The 21,932-nt window shown below is 41.2% G+C and overlaps 1 protein-coding gene across 1 annotated transcript in view; it reads right to left on the bottom strand.

Annotated features, from left to right (window-relative positions):
- Positions 1-21,932, bottom strand: part of ZMIZ1 (zinc finger MIZ-type containing 1) — a 337,453-nt gene that overhangs the window by 25,342 nt on the left and 290,179 nt on the right. The window contains exons 8-13 of the mRNA XM_059476742.1: positions 10,508-10,622; positions 8,109-8,326; positions 6,480-6,678; positions 5,215-5,505; positions 3,033-3,215; positions 594-768 (exon numbers count right to left, since the gene is read on the bottom strand). Coding sequence (XP_059332725.1) covers positions 594-768; positions 3,033-3,215; positions 5,215-5,505; positions 6,480-6,678; positions 8,109-8,326; positions 10,508-10,622 — 1,181 coding nt within the window. The remainder of the gene's footprint in view (positions 1-593; positions 769-3,032; positions 3,216-5,214; positions 5,506-6,479; positions 6,679-8,108; positions 8,327-10,507; positions 10,623-21,932) is intronic.

Here is a 21,932-nt window from a genome sequence, read left to right as displayed (position 1 = left end):
ACCTCAAACATCTCATGCTAGTTTCCAGTCAGAGAGATCTTGTTATTCCTGCCCTGTTCCCAGCCAAGTGTAGCGGTGACGTTGAGTGGCTTTGAAAGGAACACATATCAATTTCTGGCACAGTACTGAATATTCCTAAGAAGCCTGTATGGATCACAATAGAGACGCTGCTATAAATATTCACGTTTTATCCTACTCTGCAGTGTTGTTCAATGAATGGCTTTGCCCTTGAACAAAACAGCCCAAATGAAAGTTCATACAATAAACAAGCCTACAAAGCACACACAGCAAAACATGAAATCAAGTGTTTTCTCCTCAGGAAGCATATTAAAGGAATAATTCTGGAGTAACATCCTTACAAGTTTAACCTTGAAGAACTTTTCTGATATTCTATTTTAGAAGAGCATAGCAGGGTTTCTCTATTCTGTCCACTGGCCCAAGTGACCCTACACTGTGCATGCCACCTGTTACCAGTTAACAACTCCAGCCTCTCCCAGAGCATCAAGCAGAGCTACTTTCCAGCCTCTGAAATGCATGTGGCAGAGAACAGAGGAACAATAAATTACTGTAGGGGCATTCTGTTTGCTACTCACTTGGAGGTGGTGGTAAAGCATTGATATTTGGTTTAATGTCAGGTGGGAATGGTGGTTTGACATCCTGGTTGGGTGACAGGTATGGAGGAATATTGCTCCCTGGTGTCATGGGTGGTGTGGGGTTTCCTGGAACAGGTGAATGAGGGTAATTTGCCACAGGTACAGGCCTTGATGGCTAGAAAATAAATAACATAACATTGTTATTGCAGCCTTGAAATAAGAACAATAACCCCTGTGAACACCACTGTTATCAAATATCAAAGACAACAGACAAGGGAGGGAGGCCCCTCTGTTTCTGGAGAAGAAACCACAGGATGTCCCAGGAGGCCTTCAGGGAAGAGGCACACGAGGAGAGCAAAGCAGGAACTGAAACCAGCAGACCAGCCAGCTTAACTCAGGCAATGACCAGATACAAGCAAGGCTGCTAAAAGGTTTACTGTGTTCCTCTGAATGCTCTCTTTCCAAAACCAACCAGCCATTTGCTTCAGTTTTTCCACTGAGCCACAGCCCACCCAGCCCTTTGTATCCCTCTGCCTTCCTCACAAAATAGCCCTGGTGCACAGAAGTCTACACAAAAAAAAAAAGTAAATCTAAAGACACACAATTAGCCAGTCTGTGTCCTTTTTACTTCCATCTGTCCTTCCTTCCATCCTTGTTCAACTCCTCTACTCACAGTTAAAGCTCTGGGGGTCAGGGGATGTTTTTTGTTCTGTGCACCTACAATTTGATTCTGTTCCTAGTTTGCTGCTAGCTAAGACAAACTGATAGAAAAAGGACAGTTAAGTATGAATAGTAGCTATGTATTAAAACACCTTTGCTTTAGTTTATAATAATTAAGGAGATGGTTACAGTCAGCAGAATAAACCAATAACCCTGATGTGAAGGAAGCTGACATTAAATAGAATTGCAGCTGCATGGCTCGTGTACCATAAGCAGAAACACAGGAGAGTGTCAGAAAACCAAAATCTTCACAGACAGCCCAAGAACTGTGACTTCAAATCTGACTCTGTATCTAAATGCTGCTCTGCTAACCTAAGATACTTGAAACTTAAACATTCAGGTTTCCAGACATCTTTGGTTTTTATATTTGACACACACAGTTACTGTCTGCACAATCACTACAATTCAAAGGTTCAGGTTTTGATTGTGGAATTTCCCCCCTAACCAGGATAATCTGCCTTTTTAACAAGATCTGTTTTTTCCTAACTGTTTCCAGAGAAGTCAATATTGGAATACAATACAGGGGATTCATTGTAAAGAAACAAATTCCCTGTCAGGAGTATCCGGCAAACAAAAAACTTAAACCCCATCTAAAATAAATGTACACAAAATATATTTCAGATCTGTCACTTAAAAATTTGACAGAGATCTTCTGCAGCTACTTTAGCATAAATGACTGCACTGGAATGATTATACAGAAGATCAGTCTATTCCTCATGTTTTCCCTGACAGTGACCTGCAAAAGCTGCCATGATCCAACAGGCATTCCTTTGGGTACCACAGTGGACAGCACAGCTACACACAGAACAGATGCTCTACAGAAAAGGGTTTTGCTTTCTCTCCTTTTTTTAATGGTGTTTTCTGTGTGAATCACACCAAACAATTCCAATTTAACAACAATGTGCAAGTTAGATTCTTTCAGCCTACATTCAAATTCAGAATGCAGTCCAGATACTTCAACAGCTAATGCTTTAAGCAGGTCAGAAGTTCAATGGTCCTCCCCATTTTTATACTCACTGGAGTACCTGTGTGCAATAGACCATTTTTGGGCATTTCAAAGGTGGCAAAGCTCAGCAGGCCCTCAGTGCAACCTCAGTTTGGAGAATACAAAGTGCTCAAGATGTATCTATAAACAGGTTTTAGGCAACATTTTAACAACTCTAGTTCTTGCCCAAAACAAGAGCACAGAGGAAACAAAGAGAGAAAAAAAAAAGGAGGAAGAGGTTGGAAAAAGTCACAGAAACTTCAGTTCAAAGGTGAAACCCACAGCTGGAACACCTTTTAAGTTTGGCCTGGCTTAATCCAACAGTGACCACTGTAGGTCCAAAACTGGAATGCTGCAATGTGGAACTTGTTTATTACAGATTTCCATGCTTGCATTCTTGCAGGGGACCACAAATAGGTGAAAACATTACACCTGAATCCCATTAGGTACTTCTTTTTACAAGCTATTTATAAAGCAAACCCAACATTTTCTTGTAAAAGCCTCTAATGAGCTGCAGCAAGATTCAATTTTGTTTATGAACTGCTCTGAAGTTGCAATGCAACTTGGCAGGTTGACTGATTCTGTGATACCCAAAACACTAGTAAAAATTTGGGTGTTTTTTTTTTCTATCTTCCCCTGAACTACATAAAAGCAGTATCTATGAAATCATTAATGTGACTTCATTAATAAATGGCCACCAGAATAGAACAAAGTAATAATCTCAGGATTCCTACCTTGTAATACTGCCCCATGTTGACTGTTGGAGGAGGGTACTGCCCTGTGTTTTGCTGGCTTGGCATCCTCTGTCCAGGATAGTTGGGAGATGTGAGGGGTCTCGGAGGGTTGGGCGTGGGGTACTGACCAGGCTGGTTTGGAAACTGGCTGTTTGGTCCATACTGCTGGTTTCCATAATTCGGCTGTTTCAGGATGCAAGAACACAAAGCCATGTTTTATACAAGCGGCTTTCTTGTATGGATTATTAGCATACGTTCAGAAGCACAATCAAAACAAACAAAACCCCTTCAGATAAATACTTCTTAAAAGCATAAAAATCTTGCAAACCAAAGGGGGGGAAGGCACACACATTCAGCCTTGTAACACTGTCAAAGGGCACTGTGCTTGAAGAAACCAGAATTACAACCAGATGCAAAGTTCACAAAAATTCTGTGTTTTTTAAGTGCTACCACACCCAAGCCTGAGGCTCCTTTTTCAGATGTAGAATGGAAGCACAAAAAGAAAAAGTTAAATAAATAAATAACTAAAACAAAACCCTGGAAGGGACAAGAGCACAGAAGATGTGCTGTCCACGCCTGCCTTTTCAACCCAACTGCTCTGCTGGCCTCTTGCCAGAGTGTTCTGCAATACTTTAACAGCTAAAGAGAAGTTCTTACTAGTCTTAAGCACTTTGCTAGTGCTAGCTAAGACTGCCCTGTGGTTTTGGAATTGAAGTAATGAAAATTGGAACTCCAAGGGTAGTAGAATGTCAATTTGAAAAATAACTTAATGATAAGACATTTCCATAAATGAACCCTACAATAAAAAATAGGCAAACATCATCTGCAAAATTCCAGCCCATCAATCAAGCAACATTTATGGGACTGTTCAGAACCGACTTGTTGGAAACATGAACATATTCACTGACAATTAAAAACCTGATTCTGAAGCAGCAAAAAACAGATTTAAAACCATCCTTAAAATATGAAATCTGAAAAATCAAGTGAACAAGCTACATTTTATGTTTTCTTCACTTACTTGTAAACAAGTTCTCTTAAGAGAAGCAACTCCAGCAAAAGCACATCCCTTTTTTATTTCTGATTAGTTTTTTATTTAGAAAAAACAGTTTGCAGAGTAGGAAAGAAATGTAGCTCTGTAGAGCAGGCAGAAATGTTTTCTGTATTTTCTGCATGCCACGGTCCTCTTTGCTGTGCATTTTCTATAAACTCTTAGTTTATAATTATTGCCAGGGCAGTATCATAATATTCAGAGCTCTACACTTGCTGCTGAAGTCTCAGCTGAATACAGAATTTCACCAGGAAATGATCTCTGAAGCTACTAAATGATGGCTAGATTTGTAAAAACATTTAGGTGTGGGTAGATGCTGGGAGCTGCTGGAATCCTAAAAAGCCTCTACTGCCCAATTCATGCTAACTTGAAGAATAAAACACATTAGTGCTTTTCAATTCCAAAAGCTCATTTGTCTACATCTTCAGTTTTCTAAATTTCTCTAAAAATCTGAGCCTAAGTGTTTTGCCCTGTCATAATACAAGTCAATGGCAATGTAATTTTGCCTATAAAGCCATGCAGATCTCCTGTAGCAGCATGGGACCTTATCACACTCCACAGAAGCTGGTATCAGATAAATGCTGACAGAGAGGGATTTGAGGTCAACATTATTTATATTCATCTTAGTGACTATGAAAATCAACACTGAAAAAGTTTGGAAAGCAACTCTTCTCTAAAAAATGACTGCTATTACTACTGGTGTTACAGTACAATGTCTGTCTTGTATTTGATTAAAAAAATAAAATCATCCAAGAAAATGCAGATCAGATATCTACTGGGCTAAAATGAACTATTTCACCCTCAGTGTCTCTTCTAAGTTGCCACATTAAAAGACTCCACTTATGTGATGGAACCCTGCTTAAGATCTATGAAGTCAGCATGAGAATCTTAGAATGATATTCTGGTTTGGGGCCTTTCTTGGACTTAGTGACCATCATATGGACTAACACAGCAAGGGTTAACCTGAACACTTCAGAAGCTAAAAAGGAAGAGCTGCTTCTGCTAATATTTTAATGGCTGCACTCCTACCGAGGCTGGAACAAAGATGCACCTATCTTAGAGGGATGTGCACCACACCTTACCCAGTATGCTGCCACTTGAACAGTGTTCACAAAAGATCATTTCTTTTGTTACCTCTCCTGGGTATGGTCTCTTTATGCCCTGTATAGGCAAAGACTGGGGGCGTGGGCCTGGGTAGGCCTGCTGAGGCATCCTCTGCCCATGGGTGCTGAAGGGGCTCATTCCAGGAGGCCGGGGCTGGTTCATGCCCATGGGTGGCCCGCTCATGCTGGAAGGTGTCATCCCTGCTCCCATGCTTGCTGGGTTCATGTTGCCTGGCATGGAAGCAGGACCACGAGGACCAGGCTGGTTCATAAACTGGTTGTTGTAAGCCTGAGTTGGACCCATCTGGAAAGAGGAACAAACCTTCAACGGAAGAAGAAGAAAAAAAAAAAAAGAATAAAATGCGACATGCATTTATAAAATGGGAAGAGGGAGCTGAACATGCTTTTGGGGAAGGGAAGAAGGGGAGGATTTATGTCGCATTTTCCTTCAATGGTCTCTAACATTTGATGGGCGGTGAAGTTATTTATAATAAAAATTATAAAATGCATAAGAGTTGAAGACAGATGTAAGCCTAAGGTGACGAATTAATTGTTTCAACTGGCTGGTCTAGAACTGTAAGGTAACAGACTGGCTGTGCAAATAGAGCACAACACCACAGTTCCTAATACCCTGTGCTTTTCATCACCTGGCATATGGACTTTTTTACTTCAGAATTCAGAGAAGTAAAAAAGGTAAGAAGGAAAAACCTGAATTGATCAAGCCCCTGTTTATTTTAAGAAAACAATTATTCCATGATGTCATAACAGGCCAGAAGTTATGGATCACTGGAAATGCATCTCTCTCATAGCTGCCCATATAGACATCATTATTACAAACCAAATCTCTCTTCTATTGTTTCCCTGCTTGAAGGGAAATAACCCAAATAACCAACTGCAGTTAGCAAAATAAACAACTGTCCAAGAACTACAAAACTATTGCAAGATTCTAGAACATTTCACTAGGTACTCAAATTTAGAGGGCTGGCAAAGACAGCAATAATGTTTCATGTCAGATGCAGCTGTAACTGAGAAATCTTTCATTATTTTCAAGAGGCAACCCCTAAACTTCAAAATACAGTTAAGCAAGTTTTATTGGGAAAAACATGGGGACTGACTCATACCTACATACACACATTCCAGCAGTTTCTCATAAGCACTTCTAACCATGCTCATGCACCAGAACAAAGAAAAAAAAATACAGTAGGCACTCTAACAAACACAAGAGTGAGAAGGAAGCCAATTCCCTGCAATAGCCCAGCTCAGGCAGGTATGGAGACATAAGGGTAACTCTCTTACCGGTCCATACTGATTCATGTCCTTATTCTGTGTTTCCTGAAGGGCTGCCACAGTGGCTGTAGCTGTAGCTGTTGCTGTAGCAGCTGCAGCTGCAACTGCAGCAGCGGCAGCCGCTGCAGCTGGCTGGGTGAAATCAGCTGGTGGCCTCGTGTGGGGGGGGATCCCCATTCCTGCAGGGGTATTTGGGCCTCCAGGGTAACTAACAGGGAAGAAGAGAAAGGAGGAGAGAATTAAGATGTGCCTGGTGGATTTTGTTCTGAATGTTGGTGTGATCCTCACCTGGAGCTATTCCAAAAGCACGTATCAATGACTAATGAAAGCCAGCAGGGCAGGTAATTAGGTGTGTACAGGAGACATGGATTGCATCTACAGGTTACACCTGCCTCCCAGGTGCAACAGTCACAGGGCTGCCACTGGGATTGCAAGTCATTGCCAGCAGTAATTTTGGGGGCAGTGAACTTCTTAGCAGCTCTGTAGCTTCCTGCAAAGTAGAGCTGAACTGCTGAAAGGAAATGCTCTGTTCCTCAGTAGTGTAGGGGCAAATGCACAGGAGCAGGAACAGCAAACTTCCTCCAAGACAGCACATTAATCTGCCTCAGTGGTGAATTATGGCAAGTGTTCAAGGTAACATAAAAGCATTTCTCCCTGAACCTTAGCAGAAAGGCCAGGAGAGACCCAATGCAATTGACTCCACTGGATCCCACACTGTGTGCTCTGCAGTTCCTGCCCATCTCTTCTATTGATCCTGAGATAAACCAACCTAAGCCAAACCACGCCTTTCCCACTTCAAATATCTTTGTAAATATGGGCCAATATACTGTGTCCATTTTAGAGATGCTAATGCAAAGCTGAAGAAACTTTTTGGCTTGTTCAAGGTCACTCAGTAGATCAGCGGCAGAGATGAAGCAAGAGATAAACTCTCTCTCTCTCTGAGTCCCAGGTTTATATTCTTCACACTAGACTGCCTATGCTAGCAGCAGCAGTCTCTTCTGTAGCCTTTGCACCATAAATAGTGGTTTCAGTTAAGTGCCCTCACCATCCCTGTTTACAAAGTATAGACACAGAAAATCATCATATAACTAATGCCAGGCTATTACTTTTGGATTATATGAGTAATGCAGCATTTACTTCCCCAAAATAAATACACAACACAACCATATTTTTAACAAACATCTTCATTACTGATTCTTTTCAAATTCCTGCTGTGGAGTAAGTCTTTGGGCAGAAATATTCTGTTGCATAGCAAACTACTTTGCCCAAGCTTACTCCTCCATATGCACGTAGAAATTATACCATCAATACATACCTTTCACATCCTGGCCTTATTAAATGTTAATCATTCCTAAGCCTGTGGTCTGTTTAACAATCTCTCTTAATTAAAACTTTATTTTGGGGGTTTATTAGAGCTAATTGATTGACCTAAGCCATTTCCATTTACTGTGATGAATTTCAGTTTGGGTAGCTGATTTCCAAAGCTATAAAAGCAGTGTGTGCTTCAGTTAACCAGCAAAAAATAGCTACTGAGACTTTATATAATTAAAATAAGCCCATGACACTTCTTCCAGGTCACTAAAACAAGCTTTATCAAGTATTTACATCCATTTTCCACCTCAGAGAAGTATGTCTTACCTGCCACCAAACCCTCCACTTCCAGGATAATTGGGTCTGCCATACATGCCCTGCTGTATGTATGGCTGAGTGGAGCCTGCCTTGGCTGAAAATTGCTGCTGCTGTCCAGCAAACTGAGGGGAATTGATTCCAGGGTTGCTGGTTGTCATCCCAGAAGCCATGGGATTTCCTGCTGGGTTCATAGGGTTGTTAGCATTTGCCATTGGATTTCCCAGCACCTGCAAGAAGGAACACGAGAGTAAGGGGCTGTACCTTGAACTACTTCAAGCAAATTAAGTTGATTTGCTGCAGTTGTTAATTAAAACATAACCACCTGTATTCTGAACTCTAATGAGCACAGACCTCATTGACATCTAGGTGCACATTCCTGGTGATTTCTACTTCTGCCATTTCCAAACAAACAGGTGATTTTCAACTAGATGGAACTCAAATTAATATGTTTATTAAAAATATTTATGAGAAAGATCTGCTACAACCATGCTGTGACCATTCATCTGACTAAAAGAAAGGATAGCTTTTTTTTTGGGATGGGGGTGTGAAGGGGTGAGAGATTTTTTGTTTGTTTAGTTGGTTGGTTTGTAGTAACTTGGAAGTAGTCAGTCCCACTGGCACAATGCAAATGGTACTACAGATAGAAAAACTGTGAAAGAACATATTTCAGTAGTTTAACCTATTCTTGACTCCCTAAGTAATGTACAAAAGACTGTTGATTGTTTTTATTGCTTCTTATAAAAGAGTCCTGTGTTCTCTGTATAAAAGGACTTTTTTTGCTTGTTTAAAGGATTTTTTTTTCCCCAAATTGCTATGATTTCCATGGAGATGTAAGTGTGGCTGTCCATGGATCACCTGCATAAGATTTCCTGGAAAGTCTCCTGCTTGGGAAGAAACTCAGGTTTTTGCAGAAGACTAACTCAACAGCTTCAGGCATTTGAGAGCAGGAATTGGTGAACCCAGCTCACTCCTTTCCCTCGAAGAGCACAAAGACTTACACGAAATCCTGACATTCATTTCAATCTGCTCTGAGCAGCTATAACCAAGCTTCATGTTCCAAAGTCTCACACCACTCCTTTGCAGTGACCTTCTGAGTCACTGCATTTTCTTTCTTCATGCAAGAGATCTTTTCCTTCTATTGCACCTTCCTCTGAAGTACCATGAAGAGTTCAAGTAACATTACAGTACTCCAATGACAGACAAAACTCAGAGTATTTTTCTATCTTTCCTTTTCCCTTTTAAAGTATAAAAAAACCTAAATTTTCATTTTCTGGCAAGTATAGACCAACATGTTTACTCAGGTATTTATCTCCCAGATAGGATACCTTTTCTTTTAAGTTGTTTAAGAAATCAACAAAAATAAAACATGTTTTAGATCCTGTAACTGTCTCCTCTTCTTGTTTCACTGAATGAAGATTTTACCATAACCAGTGCTTACCTTACTGTTGTGTGAATATCTATATGACTTGGCCTCTGAATAATTTCTTTTTCAAATGGCTCGTTCCATTATAATTTCATTTTCAATTTTCTTAGTAAAATTAAAATTTAAAAAAATCCTCAGAAAATTTTATTTGGGATCATGGTTGGAAAGAAGTAGAAAAGACAGGTTAGATTTATGTACCATTTGCACTCATTAAAGATGGTAATGTGTTTTTTGAGCTTTTCACCTATGGTGTGAGCAAAGGTCAGACTGTCTGCATGCTTAATTTATACCACATCCCTGGGAATCCACTATCACAAGTAATTGGTAACTTCTTCATAAAAGCTGCTTCTTTTTGTATAGTGCAATTCAACATACAAGACAGAAGAAAAAGAGAGTTAAGAGTGGAGAGAACCAAATGAAAATCCAGGAAGTATGGCTCTCACCTGGGAGCCAAGAGCCCATGCTTGTGCTCCAATGCATGTTGAAACATTTTTACAAAGTTAACACTAACAGGAGAGACTGGAAAGAACACAGCCTAAAATTGGTAGTGAGCAACTCAGTGTGGGGTAGACTTGTATTGACTTTCACCAGCCCGCAAGTACAACACAACCCCAGGTAAAATCAACAACTATCATTTGGTGAATCGAGCTAAATTTTTTACTAGAAAACATACAATCTGAATTCCCAAGAGGTTTGGGAATACCCCAATCCCATGTTTTTAGTGTTGAAACCATGCATGTAAAATATGAGGTAAATCCAAGCCTGACATCTGCATGCAGCCAAAGGAGTGACTGACTCAAGCTCTCAGACACCTCTTGTGCAATGCCACCAAAGAGGACATGATTGGGAAAACAATGCATCACATACAACAAAGGAGACAGATCCTGCTATTGATCCCAAGAGGATTTTCTAAAATACCTTCCATTTTACAAACATTAGCAGAAATGCATATTTGGAGGGAAGGAGGCATAAAAATGAAGCTTACCTGGCTTTGAGAGGTGTTAGTCACACCCCATACTGTGGTGACCACTGACAAAGAGCCTGGAGGCTGGTTGCTATTTTGTTGCCAGGGAACAGAATCATAAGGGAAAGACCCATCACTGCAAAAACAAACATTCAGAAGGGTGAGATTTTGGAAGTTTAAACTGTGCCAAGTTGCAGGTAGTGACAAAGGAATGAACGTCTGACATTACCTTAACTCTCCACACTTCCTCCACTATTAGCTTAGTATTCTCAGAGGCATGAAGTTTCTTTAACAGCAATGTGATTGTATCAAACCACATAGAATGAATGAATTCCTTAGCTATACTGAAGCACAGGGCTTTTACCACAAAAAGGTCTGTTAGCAGTGAAAGTAAATTCAGGGGCAGAGTTTCAAACAAGGACACCAAGTTACTCAGAAGCATGCATTTTTTTGCAATTCATCTCAAACTCTTCAACAGTCACTGCTTCAGCTGTCTTATATCAATTCAATTAGATTTTGAGACCCGACTGCAGCTCCACTGTCTGCAGTGGGTCCCCAAATGGCCAGAAAAGCCTTTAAAGCAATATCAGTTCAACATCATTTGGAAAAGTAAATTGAAATTCAGATAGTGTTCTCCTACACGATGGATAAGCTGCATGCCAAAAATGGTATTAGCTAATCAGCATTCTAGAAAATCAACTGCAGATATACAACACATCTTTCAGATAAATATGTGGATGAGAGGATTGGGTTTTTCCATTAGCTTTGTCCACAGATACAAGCAAACATTTCTTACAGTTCTTTCCATACAAAAGCGCTGGTGGTTTCAGAATGAGCCCAGGATAGGCACGCACTTAGCGTAATTAATGAAATATCTTAAATCCAGTGAAAGTAACTATCAATCCTATGACCATAAAACACATTCCACTTGAAATTTACTCATTCTTGTACTATTAACTTGTAAATTAGATTTCAATTTGCAAATATATACACATGCACTCAGGTGATCCTTTCTCGTCTAGATATATATATATATATTTAAAAATACTATTTAACAGACACACATTGCTCTTTCATTTTCAAACACCATTGATTTGTGTTTTATATCAAGAACTGCATTTTTGTCTTGACTACCAGCTATCACCAAAAATTCTATTGAGGGCTAACTTGCCTAAAGAATCTCTACAGGCTCTACATGCACTCTATCAACGTGCTTCAAAGCCTGCTGACTCTCCTGTGACCCCAGATGGTGCTCCAGGCTTGGACCACTCCTTCCTTTTGTGCTGTGAGCCAGAATCAAGGACTACGCCTGTGGTCATTCTTCAGCCTGTTCATAACACCAGGTGTGAATCATTGAAGAAAGGAATTGCTCTGCACAAAGTGTGCATGTGTGTGATAAAAACTGCCTCTGTCCTGAGTAACAAATAATGCAATAACAGCAGCAGCAACTGTGTAAATGAAGCAGTGAATACATTTCACAAACAGCTAGGAAATTTCAAACAAATTCCACAATGCTCTGCCAGCACACCAGCAATGTATTAGAACATAACTGTGAATTTGAACTGACCTATTTGCTTCAAAGTACCCATATTCAATCAAGGAATAAAATGACACAAAAATTTAAATTAGATAAAAGAATAATTTCCTTTAACAAATTATTAGAGAAAACTAATGGTAAACCATAATTCTCTGTAAGATGTGTGACATGTCAGGTTCACACTGACAGCATCCATATAAACCTGTGTGTGAATAAGGACATACTGAACACCTGGCAGCCACTAAGTCTGCTAGCCCATGTTTCTTTAAAATATTTTCTCTCAGAATCTTGCCCCTTTCACTCAGAGGCTCAAACAATGGCTTCAGTGACTAATATTTGCAAGTGACGCAATGCAAGTCCCTCCACCAGCATGGAGACAAATGATGACTAACCCAGAATTTGTGACTGCTATTAAGATTTCCTCTTTTATCCTGCTCTGAATGATGCCTCCTACTTTACTTCCTTCTCTGACTGTTTCTGATGATGTCTGCTCTGTGATTTGTTTGGATATTTATGGCACATATGAGTGTTCATGCACTTCAGTGACTACAAAGAAGCTCTCTCCATGACATAAGCAGTGAAAGGGCTCACTGCAGACATTCCTCTATTCCCCACTGATGTGCTGTGGACAGGTAATAAAACCCGAGGAGCAAGGCAAATATTTTGCAAGTGTATGAGTAAATAAGAAGGGTAATGACAGGCAGGAATCAAACCACAGAGTCACTAAAGATTCTTCTAATGCAAATATGCTGTACAGTTTGTAAACACACTCCAACTTAAAGCAAGCAATGCTTCAGTCTGCTTTTAAGCAGTTATAATTATTACTTCACTTTCTTTGCCTCCTAAGCATGCTCCTCTTAGCCATTCCTCTCCTTTAGAGTATGCAGAAAGGATTTCATGTATCATTCCTCCATAGTTTTCAGTGGTAGATCATTTGTTCAGTGGAAGGCCACACTGGGTTCTCAAACACTATATAGTCACTTAATCCTAATTATAAATACTGAGTAAATCACTCAGTTTTTACAGTATTACAGTTAAAATGGGTGACACCTCAAGAAATCCCACAACAAGAAATATTATTGTTGACAAATAATAAAGCCTCCAGCACCACACAAAAAAAAGCCAGGAAAAGAGACCAGATATAGATTTGTTGAGAAATATTCATTGTGCACATTGAACCACGTGACTACCACATAATCCAACACAGGACCTAGTGTTACATCTCAAACATTATTAATCACAAAAATTACACAACACTGAACTAGTGATAGATGTGCCTCGCAGAACATGAACTTAATTAGCCTGATATCCACTCACTGCCCTAAACCTCATCCCTCAAGTTTCACCTCAGTCACCCCACGAGAAATCCAAGGCAATCTCATGGCTTGCAATCCCCAGCATTTACTCTGGCCCATCACCAATTATATGCATGTCAGAGTACAACTTTTGCCATACTGGATATAATACCTACCCTTTCTCCATCACATGCAGACTTCCTTGGCTTCAAGCAGTAAGAGATGCTGAAACTCATGCCACTCAGCTAGAGGATTACTTGTCCCTCCACCTCTGCTCTTTCAACTTCCATTTCTGTCCTTAAAACTACCCAAAGGAATATTCCCACCATCAAAGGAAAATCCATGTAAGTACTGTAATGAAACGTGACCAATCCAATTCTCATTTGCAAAGAGCAGTGCTTTTCCCCTGTTATTACACAGAGCTGTGAATTATCCTGAAATCCCTTTCTTTAAACTTGAAAATGGCAGCCAATAAAGAAAGAAGCTTGAACCTCTTCAGCCAAAGCGAAATGCTGCCCATGACATTGTTCCTGTTGAACTGTACAAGGGTAATTAAGTCTCTCACTGCACCCTGGAGGGCAGTGAGTCAGTTTGGACTCAGCTGGAGCCCACTAAAAGAGTATTGACTAAATTTACAACAGTGCTAATGAACCTATACATACTACTGGTCAGCATTAAAGGCCAAACAGCAGAGGAAGGCACAGAGCAAAGAGGAAGGGAGGGAGGGAAATTATTTCTCAAAGTAATGTTTCACTACTCTGAGCTAGCAAAACTGCTATCAAGCAATGAGGGAGGATTTCTTAGCTACTGGCAGATGTACTGAACCCACCAGTAATACAGCACTCATGTTGAAGAAGTACACTGGTAGTTAGGTCTAAAAAGCTTCTCTTAATCCCAGTACTAGGCAGACAGCCAGTCTCAAGGAAAAGTTACAGACTTCATGTCAGACAGAGACTGATAGATAATTCTAATAAAAGTTGCTTAATAACAAGTGACCTTTGTAGAATAAATTAATACAAGTGAATTGCTGTAATTTATACATGATTTGTGGCATTATTTGCTGTGTTTTAAATATGTTTATGTTGTCACTAGAGCAATTGTATATGTATCTGATGCTCTGTTTACATGTCTTCATTCCTTGAGGAAGGAAAGATTCAGATGGTTTAGTGAAGCATGCATCCCTAGAGCATTGGCACTTTACATATTGTGGAGGAGAGTGAAAACTGGAATTACACATTCCTGGTGATTTTCCACATCACTTGTTGAGAGGGCCAGGTCTAAAACACTACCTTCATAAAGCATCTACCTCTGTTTCAAACACTGTAAATCTGCCAACTACTGCACCAGGTGCTGACTTCCCAAAAAAGCCTTTTCAGTCCAACCACAATCAAGTTTCCCACAACTGGGCCTCCAATGGCTACTTTCTGTTGCTTATCCTCAAGCCAGCTTTGCAGTTTTGCAGGGGTCCCTAACATCTCTGAAGTGCAGTCATCCCACCCGAAGGGTAGCTGACACACACAGAATTCACTCACACCTTTAAATCTACCAACTCTATCCTTTCTCAGTTGACACCAAGATGAGCAGGTAATTGCTACTGGAACACTGATTGTCATTTCTCCCACATCATTTTTTGTCACTCATGGACACCTTGAGAGGAGAGCATCTCATGACAAGGTGTCAGGTCTCAGAGAACAACAGGGGCCAAACACATCTTTGCAATAACACATGGCCAAAAAGCAGAACAGGCAAAATACAACCCAAAACTGGGGCTGCTTATCTGTCCCTGCCTGATGGCACCTCTCTGTGTCTGCACCTTGCTCTGCCTCTGGGCAGGTGTGTGCTCAGGGTGCTCAGCACCCCCTGCCTGTATTCTTGGTTGGAGCCTCTAGGTGACACTACTTTAATACAAACAAAACCATAACAATTTCCAAACAAGCTCCTTGCTCCCCTCTTTCCACCCTACAACCTGATGCATCTGCAGTGGAAAAATATCACAAATCCCACAATCAGAACAGGCAAGAAAGCCCCAGATAATTGAAGCACCAAGACATGAGTTTCATGTCTGGGTTGTCTCACAAGTTAGGCAGTTCAGCTTCTTTCATTCAGGTTTAGTTTTTGTTTTATTTGGATTTCTTGAGAGAACACCACTTGAGTAGCTTTATTTATTAACATGGAGTCAGTTTGTAAGCCTTCTTGATTAGGGCACCACCATGAATCTAACACTAGAAATCAGGAAAAAAGATTGGGAAAAAAAGTAGCCTAAGTCCTTTCTGGAGTATTTTAGTATTTCATACCGAAAAGGCAGTTCAAATTCAGTATTTGCACTGCAACATGCAAACTTCAGTATGACTTAATAAGTTATGAATCCCTGACAACCTATTCAGAAATTACAGAGCAAATGTATTTTTTTTTCCTTTTGGTCAAAGTTCCACCAAAAATATCCCCAGCCTTGAGTATTAATTCAAGAAAATCCAACTGTGACAAGTGAAACCCAGAATTTATTTTCACTTACTGCCAATCAAAAACATTTTGGAGATCTGCTGTTATTTTCTTTGTGAAAACCACTAGATATTTAGAAGGAAACTGACTTGTTGTTTTTCATTGAGATTCTTTTCCAAAGAAACAAAGCCAGCATCTCCTCACCTGAGATACACGCACCATCTTCATGCACCTACAGTGCTTGGCCAATGTGTTTCAACTTGAACACCTGAGATGAGTTTATAGTCCAGGTGACAGTTGCTATAAACACATTACTATTCAAAACCACAAACTGCAAAATTTAACCGAGTTATCCCCTGGCCTTTTGTGCTTGTTTTCCATAGGTTCTGTATATCACTCTATGCAATCTGTTGTCTGTTCACACAGAGGAACATGGCAGAGCCAGGAGACACCAATGTGGAAGAACATCAAGATCACTCACAGTCAGCAAGGATATATCATGACACATTGTAAAGGAACCAAAGACTAAGTACCTCTGTACATCACACGTGGTGTACAGAACCAAACTAAAAGCTGATGCTGTGCGCAGGTACCCTAAACTTTTTACATTCAAGATGAGGAAAGCAAGAGGGTGGTGTAGTCAGTCTGTATACTAATAACTGACTTCAGATGGCTAGCAAGAACTAGCTTTTGATTGATGCCATCTATGTGATTCACATGTTCCTGAAATACGTTCCTCTATTTTGCATTATTATCTGAAGATGTTTACATTGTATTGGCATAAATCAGGGCACCATCCTGCATTTCACTAAGCAAACACCTAAAACACAATCCCATCCAAACCACTGGGTGTTTTTATGTAATTTTAAAATGAAAAAAGCCAATTTGGAAGTACTCTACAAGACTTTATTTCCCTCTACTTCTTAATGATGTGACTACAAACATCCAGATTTTACAAAGAAAATACACAGTTCCAAAAAATATCCCATCATGATTTCTCAAGTCTGTTGATTCCCTCCACTCTTTCCAACTAGATGAGTATGTTCTCTAACTCTTTGCAAAGCTTTGATTCTCCCAACTCCAAATGCACAGCAGATCCAGACCTAGTCCTTGACTACCAAGAAAGAATTACCTCAAGTGTTGTTTCAGTACTGGATGAAAAGGAAGACTGAAAGCAGTTAGAAATTTCATAATTCGCTGTAAAAAGGAGGCTGTTTTCTGGCAAACTGTATGCAAACACTGAAGCACTCTGAACCTCTTCTAGGTGAGCAGATGCAGGCAAAGCAGTCAAAAGGTGAAGGCAACAAGCCGTTTATCAGCTCAGTGGTTTGGATGGCACCTGCTGCTAGCAGGTGGCTATCACCCCCTGCCTCTGCTCTTTTAAATATCCACACACACATTGATAATAACCATTCATGCAGCCACACACATATGCACAATACGGGCGTTTGCATGGAGACTGAGACAGCAAAACCGAGCTGCAGTTCAGCAGGTGATACAAAGTACCTCTGGAAACTGAAAGCCCTCAACTTTTTCTTTACATTTGTGACAAGGCCTGTGAGGCCTGCATGACTTATGACTGCACAAGGCGGGAATGCTGCCTTCCATTTCACACTGGGTTGCTACAGATCGGGCTGTGACACGCTCGCTGCTGTGCTTCCTTACTCTACACTCAGTGTCATCACTTAGAGCCATGCCTGCTAGTCTCATGCTGCTCAGCAAGAGTTACTGCATCTGATTTTAACTCTTGCTGAAATTAGAAAAATGCATTAGGCCAAATAATTAGATTAATTCTTAAGTTTTTGAACCTGCAAAACCCCACATTTCCCCTGCATGCACACACAGTCCTGCTTCACTACAGATTTCATATATATCCACGCACACGTGTGTGCACACACAAAGATACAGAGATAATGCCACTTATTTCTGTCCATGTGGAATAAACGATCACAGCTATGCAGGTAAGAAACAAAAATACTGCTGAGACCCACTCCTGCCTCTAAGAAGCAGAGGGGGTTACATTGTCTGACATGGGGACTACAGCATCCATCTGATAAAAGGAAAAAAGATTAAACCATCACACCCAGCTCTATTGTCACACAAGTAGACCATGCAATGCATTACTACAGCCCAGATTACAGTTACAAAATCCACCGGTAACAGCCCTGCTATTAACATGCCACCTGTTACCTTTTACAAAATGCTGAAATTATCTTATGATCGTTTTCAGCTTGACAAATGCAGTTTAATCTTTATTGCATCTCACAGCACAGACCTGCTTCATCCATGTCTTATTTATCTCACGTGTGTCGGAATGCAACCCCGAGCCCTCAGTCCCCCCCTGCCACCAGGCATTCCTTCTGCTCTGCTTTATCAATATACCTGGGTTTCCATATCCGACTGCTCCTTTACAATAAAAAACACACCCACCCAGTATTCTACCATTGCCTGTTGCCTTGGTAATCCAAATGCCTGGGTACTCGCTGATTATCGGCGAATGAGACTCGCATTGTTCACACCGCAGCGCGTCTGCTATGTTAATGTGAGATAATGGCAGCCAGAAGACTCCTTTTGTTCCCAGCTTTGCTGTTTATTCATAGTGCCTGGAGGTCAGCGACTGCTACAACAACCGGGGAAGGAACCGCTGAGAGCGTGAGCAGATTCCACTTGTGCTTTTGCCTCTGAGACAGGGGGAACACGAGCAACCCCGCACAGCGAGAAGGGCACCGGGAGCTCTGCAGTCTGACTCACGCAAGGTGTAGCAGGCGGCTCGGAGGAAGATGTGATGGACTTGCACTTCCGAGATTTTAGATGAAGCTGATTTACGCTCCCCGACAACAGAAAAAAACCCGCTTTCTTCGAGAGGCACGGCGGGAAGGGAGGGAGAGAGGGAGGAGGGGGCAGCACGGCACCGCCGCAACTCACGGGGAGCGAGCCGGGCTGGGGGCTCGGGGCTGCCCGGGCAGCAGGGACAGCCCTGCCCAGCCCTGAGGGCAGCGGCCGGGCCAGGGCTGGCACCGGGCCGGGGGGGGCGCCCGGAGCGCGGCGGGCGGGGACGGAGCGGCCGGGCCGGGCAGGGCAGGGGCAGGGGCAGCCCGGGCAAGTGACCTGGCCGGGGAGGGACAGCGCAGGGACAGGTCTGAGGAGCGTCTCCCCGAGCCGTCTCCGCGCTCTGCCCGCCTGTCAGGGTAGTTTGGGAATGCTGTTGGTGACACAGGGACACGGGCAAACAAACAGTCACATCGCATCTCCCCTGACGCGTTAAGTGGAGCTGAGAGCACGAACAGGCTGTGGTACCTTCCCCGCATTCCCAGCTCGGTGGAGACGAGGACATTGAAGACGGTGCCCGGCTGGTGCGCTGCTCCCCAGCCCCGGAACAGCCCTTTCATGGCAAGAGACCACCGATCCCTGCTAAAGGCACTGCCAGTGTCTAATTAATGTCACCGACCCATCTGCCCAGGTTGCTGATGCGCTCTGTCTGCCGAGCAGGCTTTGTTGTCATATCTAGTGAAAACCAGCCGAGAGTGTCTTAGCTCGAGTTGCTAACCCCTTTTTCTTTTTTAGGGAAAGCATTAGAAAAGCCCTCCACCACTGCAAATAGTAATGACTATTTCCTTTTCTTCTCACTGCGATTCTGAGAGATTTGAGAATCCAAGTGTACGGGAGTAGCAGGAATACAACAACTGACAAAACTGAGCACCGGGAATTCACTCCTTTTGTAATCTATTTACAGAGAAATCCTGTGGAGGGTGACATTTTCATGTAAGTGAATGAATAACAGATACATGTAAAGAAAAGGCATCAAGAAACATATCAAGTCTTAGACAAAATATACATCTGTGATCCTGCTGCCAAATTGTCCAAAAATACCCCCAAATCGTTAAAAAAGACAAGGTATTTGCCGTAATTTATGTCAGTAATTGCTACGTGCCAGACTGTGAGCTCCGTCCCTGCTTAGGAGCCATGTCACCTCCTGGCAGGCAGGCTGGAGCGCGATGCTCGCTGCGCGGGTACCAGAGAACAGAACGCACACTGAGCTCCCCTGTGAGCTCCCGCCCCGGCCCTTCTGTGCCTCAAAGCACTGCTACACCTCTCAGGTGGGGCTGATGCTGTGCAGATTGAAGGGCACTGGCTTGATTCTGATGTGCCCTATCCAAAGGCATTCAATCCAGTTAAAACACTCCCAGTGATTTCAATTAGTTTTGCAACAAAGGGCTAGGCAAAGTATAGCTTTCACTGTCACCACATGCTTATCGTGCTGACAGTCAAAATGGTTAAAAACCAGGGGTGCTGCCACGGTTAAATGATTTTTAACCCTACTGCCACCAGAAATCAGTTGGTTTCCCTGAGAACAAGTGACAGAAGGTACCTTTCCAATATGCTTGAAAGGGAAAATCATGTACACTCAGCACATATCACCTGCTTTTGAGAGCAGACCTCATGCAAAGAGCCATGATACCCCTGTGATAATCACTAAACAGAAATCACAAATGAGCAGACATTTTCAGGAATTTGTTGTTCAATATGGCCCAAACATGAGAATGATACCTGTCTATTCAAAGCTGTTGCTGTGTTTTAAAAATTAACATAGACAGCACAAAGCCTGAGAAGATCAGATTTTGCCTCAGTCAGCAGACAGACCTTAAATAATATTTGCCTAGTGTTTACTTTTAAAAATATCAGCTGGCATTTTATAATTAAAAAAAAATCACAAACTAACACCGTAAGACTACAACATCTACAGGAAAAATACAGAGTATACAGCCATTTATACGTACTTATCAGAAAAAAATCCCACAAAATTATAGTAGTCCTGCTACTATTAGTTTTATTACAACAGCACTCACTTTGACTCATCAATCAATAGAGAAGACCTGTTTTCACATCTGTACAAGGTGGTGTATACAAAAGAAAACATGATCCTTATCCTATACCTTTTACCAAGCATGCAAAGAAGACATATTTGAAATCAAGTTACCCATTGCTGTTTCCTGTTACCACAAGAACTGACCACAAACTTATCTAAAATGAAATGCAGATTTCTCGCATGAAAATATGAAAATATTCAATATTTAATTATCAACAGCTAATGGTTACACTTATCAGTTTTCAAGGAGAAAGTACTCATAATTTTCTTTTAGCTTCAACAGGCTCAAGGTTTTCTTCCACCTCCTCCCCATTAAGTGTATGTGATAAAATGAGTATCAGTAGTTTTACTTAGAGGATGAGATGGGCAACTCTTGGGACAATACTTTGGAGCAATTCCTAACTAGTTTCATCTTTGCAATGCTTAGCGCATAAGCAGATTATTCTGAAGAAATTTTCTGGGTTTTTTTCTTTAAGGAGTGACAGAAACATTTCTTGATTCTGAATTCTTCCCTATTCTCTCCTGATGGTAAATATTAACATTTCTTGACAGAAAGGAAACTGGAAAAACCAGCAAAGCTACTTTTGCAGAATCAGAAGTAATATATGTTTCTTTACTGGGTATATTCTTTTATATGAGGATTTACCATCTGTTCAGTCCCTAATTATATTTATTTCACAACTCCACAACCAGAAAGATGAAAAGGCTTTGAAACAATTTTATCTTTTACCTCAAGAGTTATGAATTCTTTTGCAAAGTTTGTCCCTGCAGGCCAGAGCCATGTGACATAATGGAGCAACCCCTACTTCAAACTGATGTATAAAACATGCACAACGTGCCTGTTTTCATACAAGTGTGCATGTGCTGCACCTGACCTCGCCCAGACTTTTTTGAAGTGACTATCACTGTTGGTCAAAACAGCCTATGATGCAAAATTGAAAAGGTAGCAGCCTTTACAGAACTTCTGACACTGTTGGTACTAGTATGTTATAACCAGTTCACTCCTGATTGTTAACAATGCAAGAGTCAGTCCTTACCACTCAATAAAAACTTAGACAGAATGACCATTCTTTTCCAAGAGCTCCAATGAAAGTTGGAAAGTTCAGGTCTTAGTCAGGTTTAAATTGGAAGAAAAAAAGGACAAAACAAGCATTAAAAACAATCACTCTTTTAAAGCAAGTCTAGCTACTAAAAGGTATTTATGATTGCCTGAACATAAAACATTAATGGTAATAAATAACACATCTACTGTATGATTTAATTAATGCTTCATTTCATCTACTGTTCAATTTTCTCTAAACGTTTGGC

This window comes from Ammospiza nelsoni, chromosome 8 (assembly GCF_027579445.1).
Source record: "Ammospiza nelsoni isolate bAmmNel1 chromosome 8, bAmmNel1.pri, whole genome shotgun sequence".
NCBI lineage: Eukaryota > Metazoa > Chordata > Aves > Passeriformes > Passerellidae > Ammospiza > Ammospiza nelsoni.
Note: the sequence above shows the minus strand (reverse complement) of the source record. Positions and strands in the feature narration are given on the sequence as shown.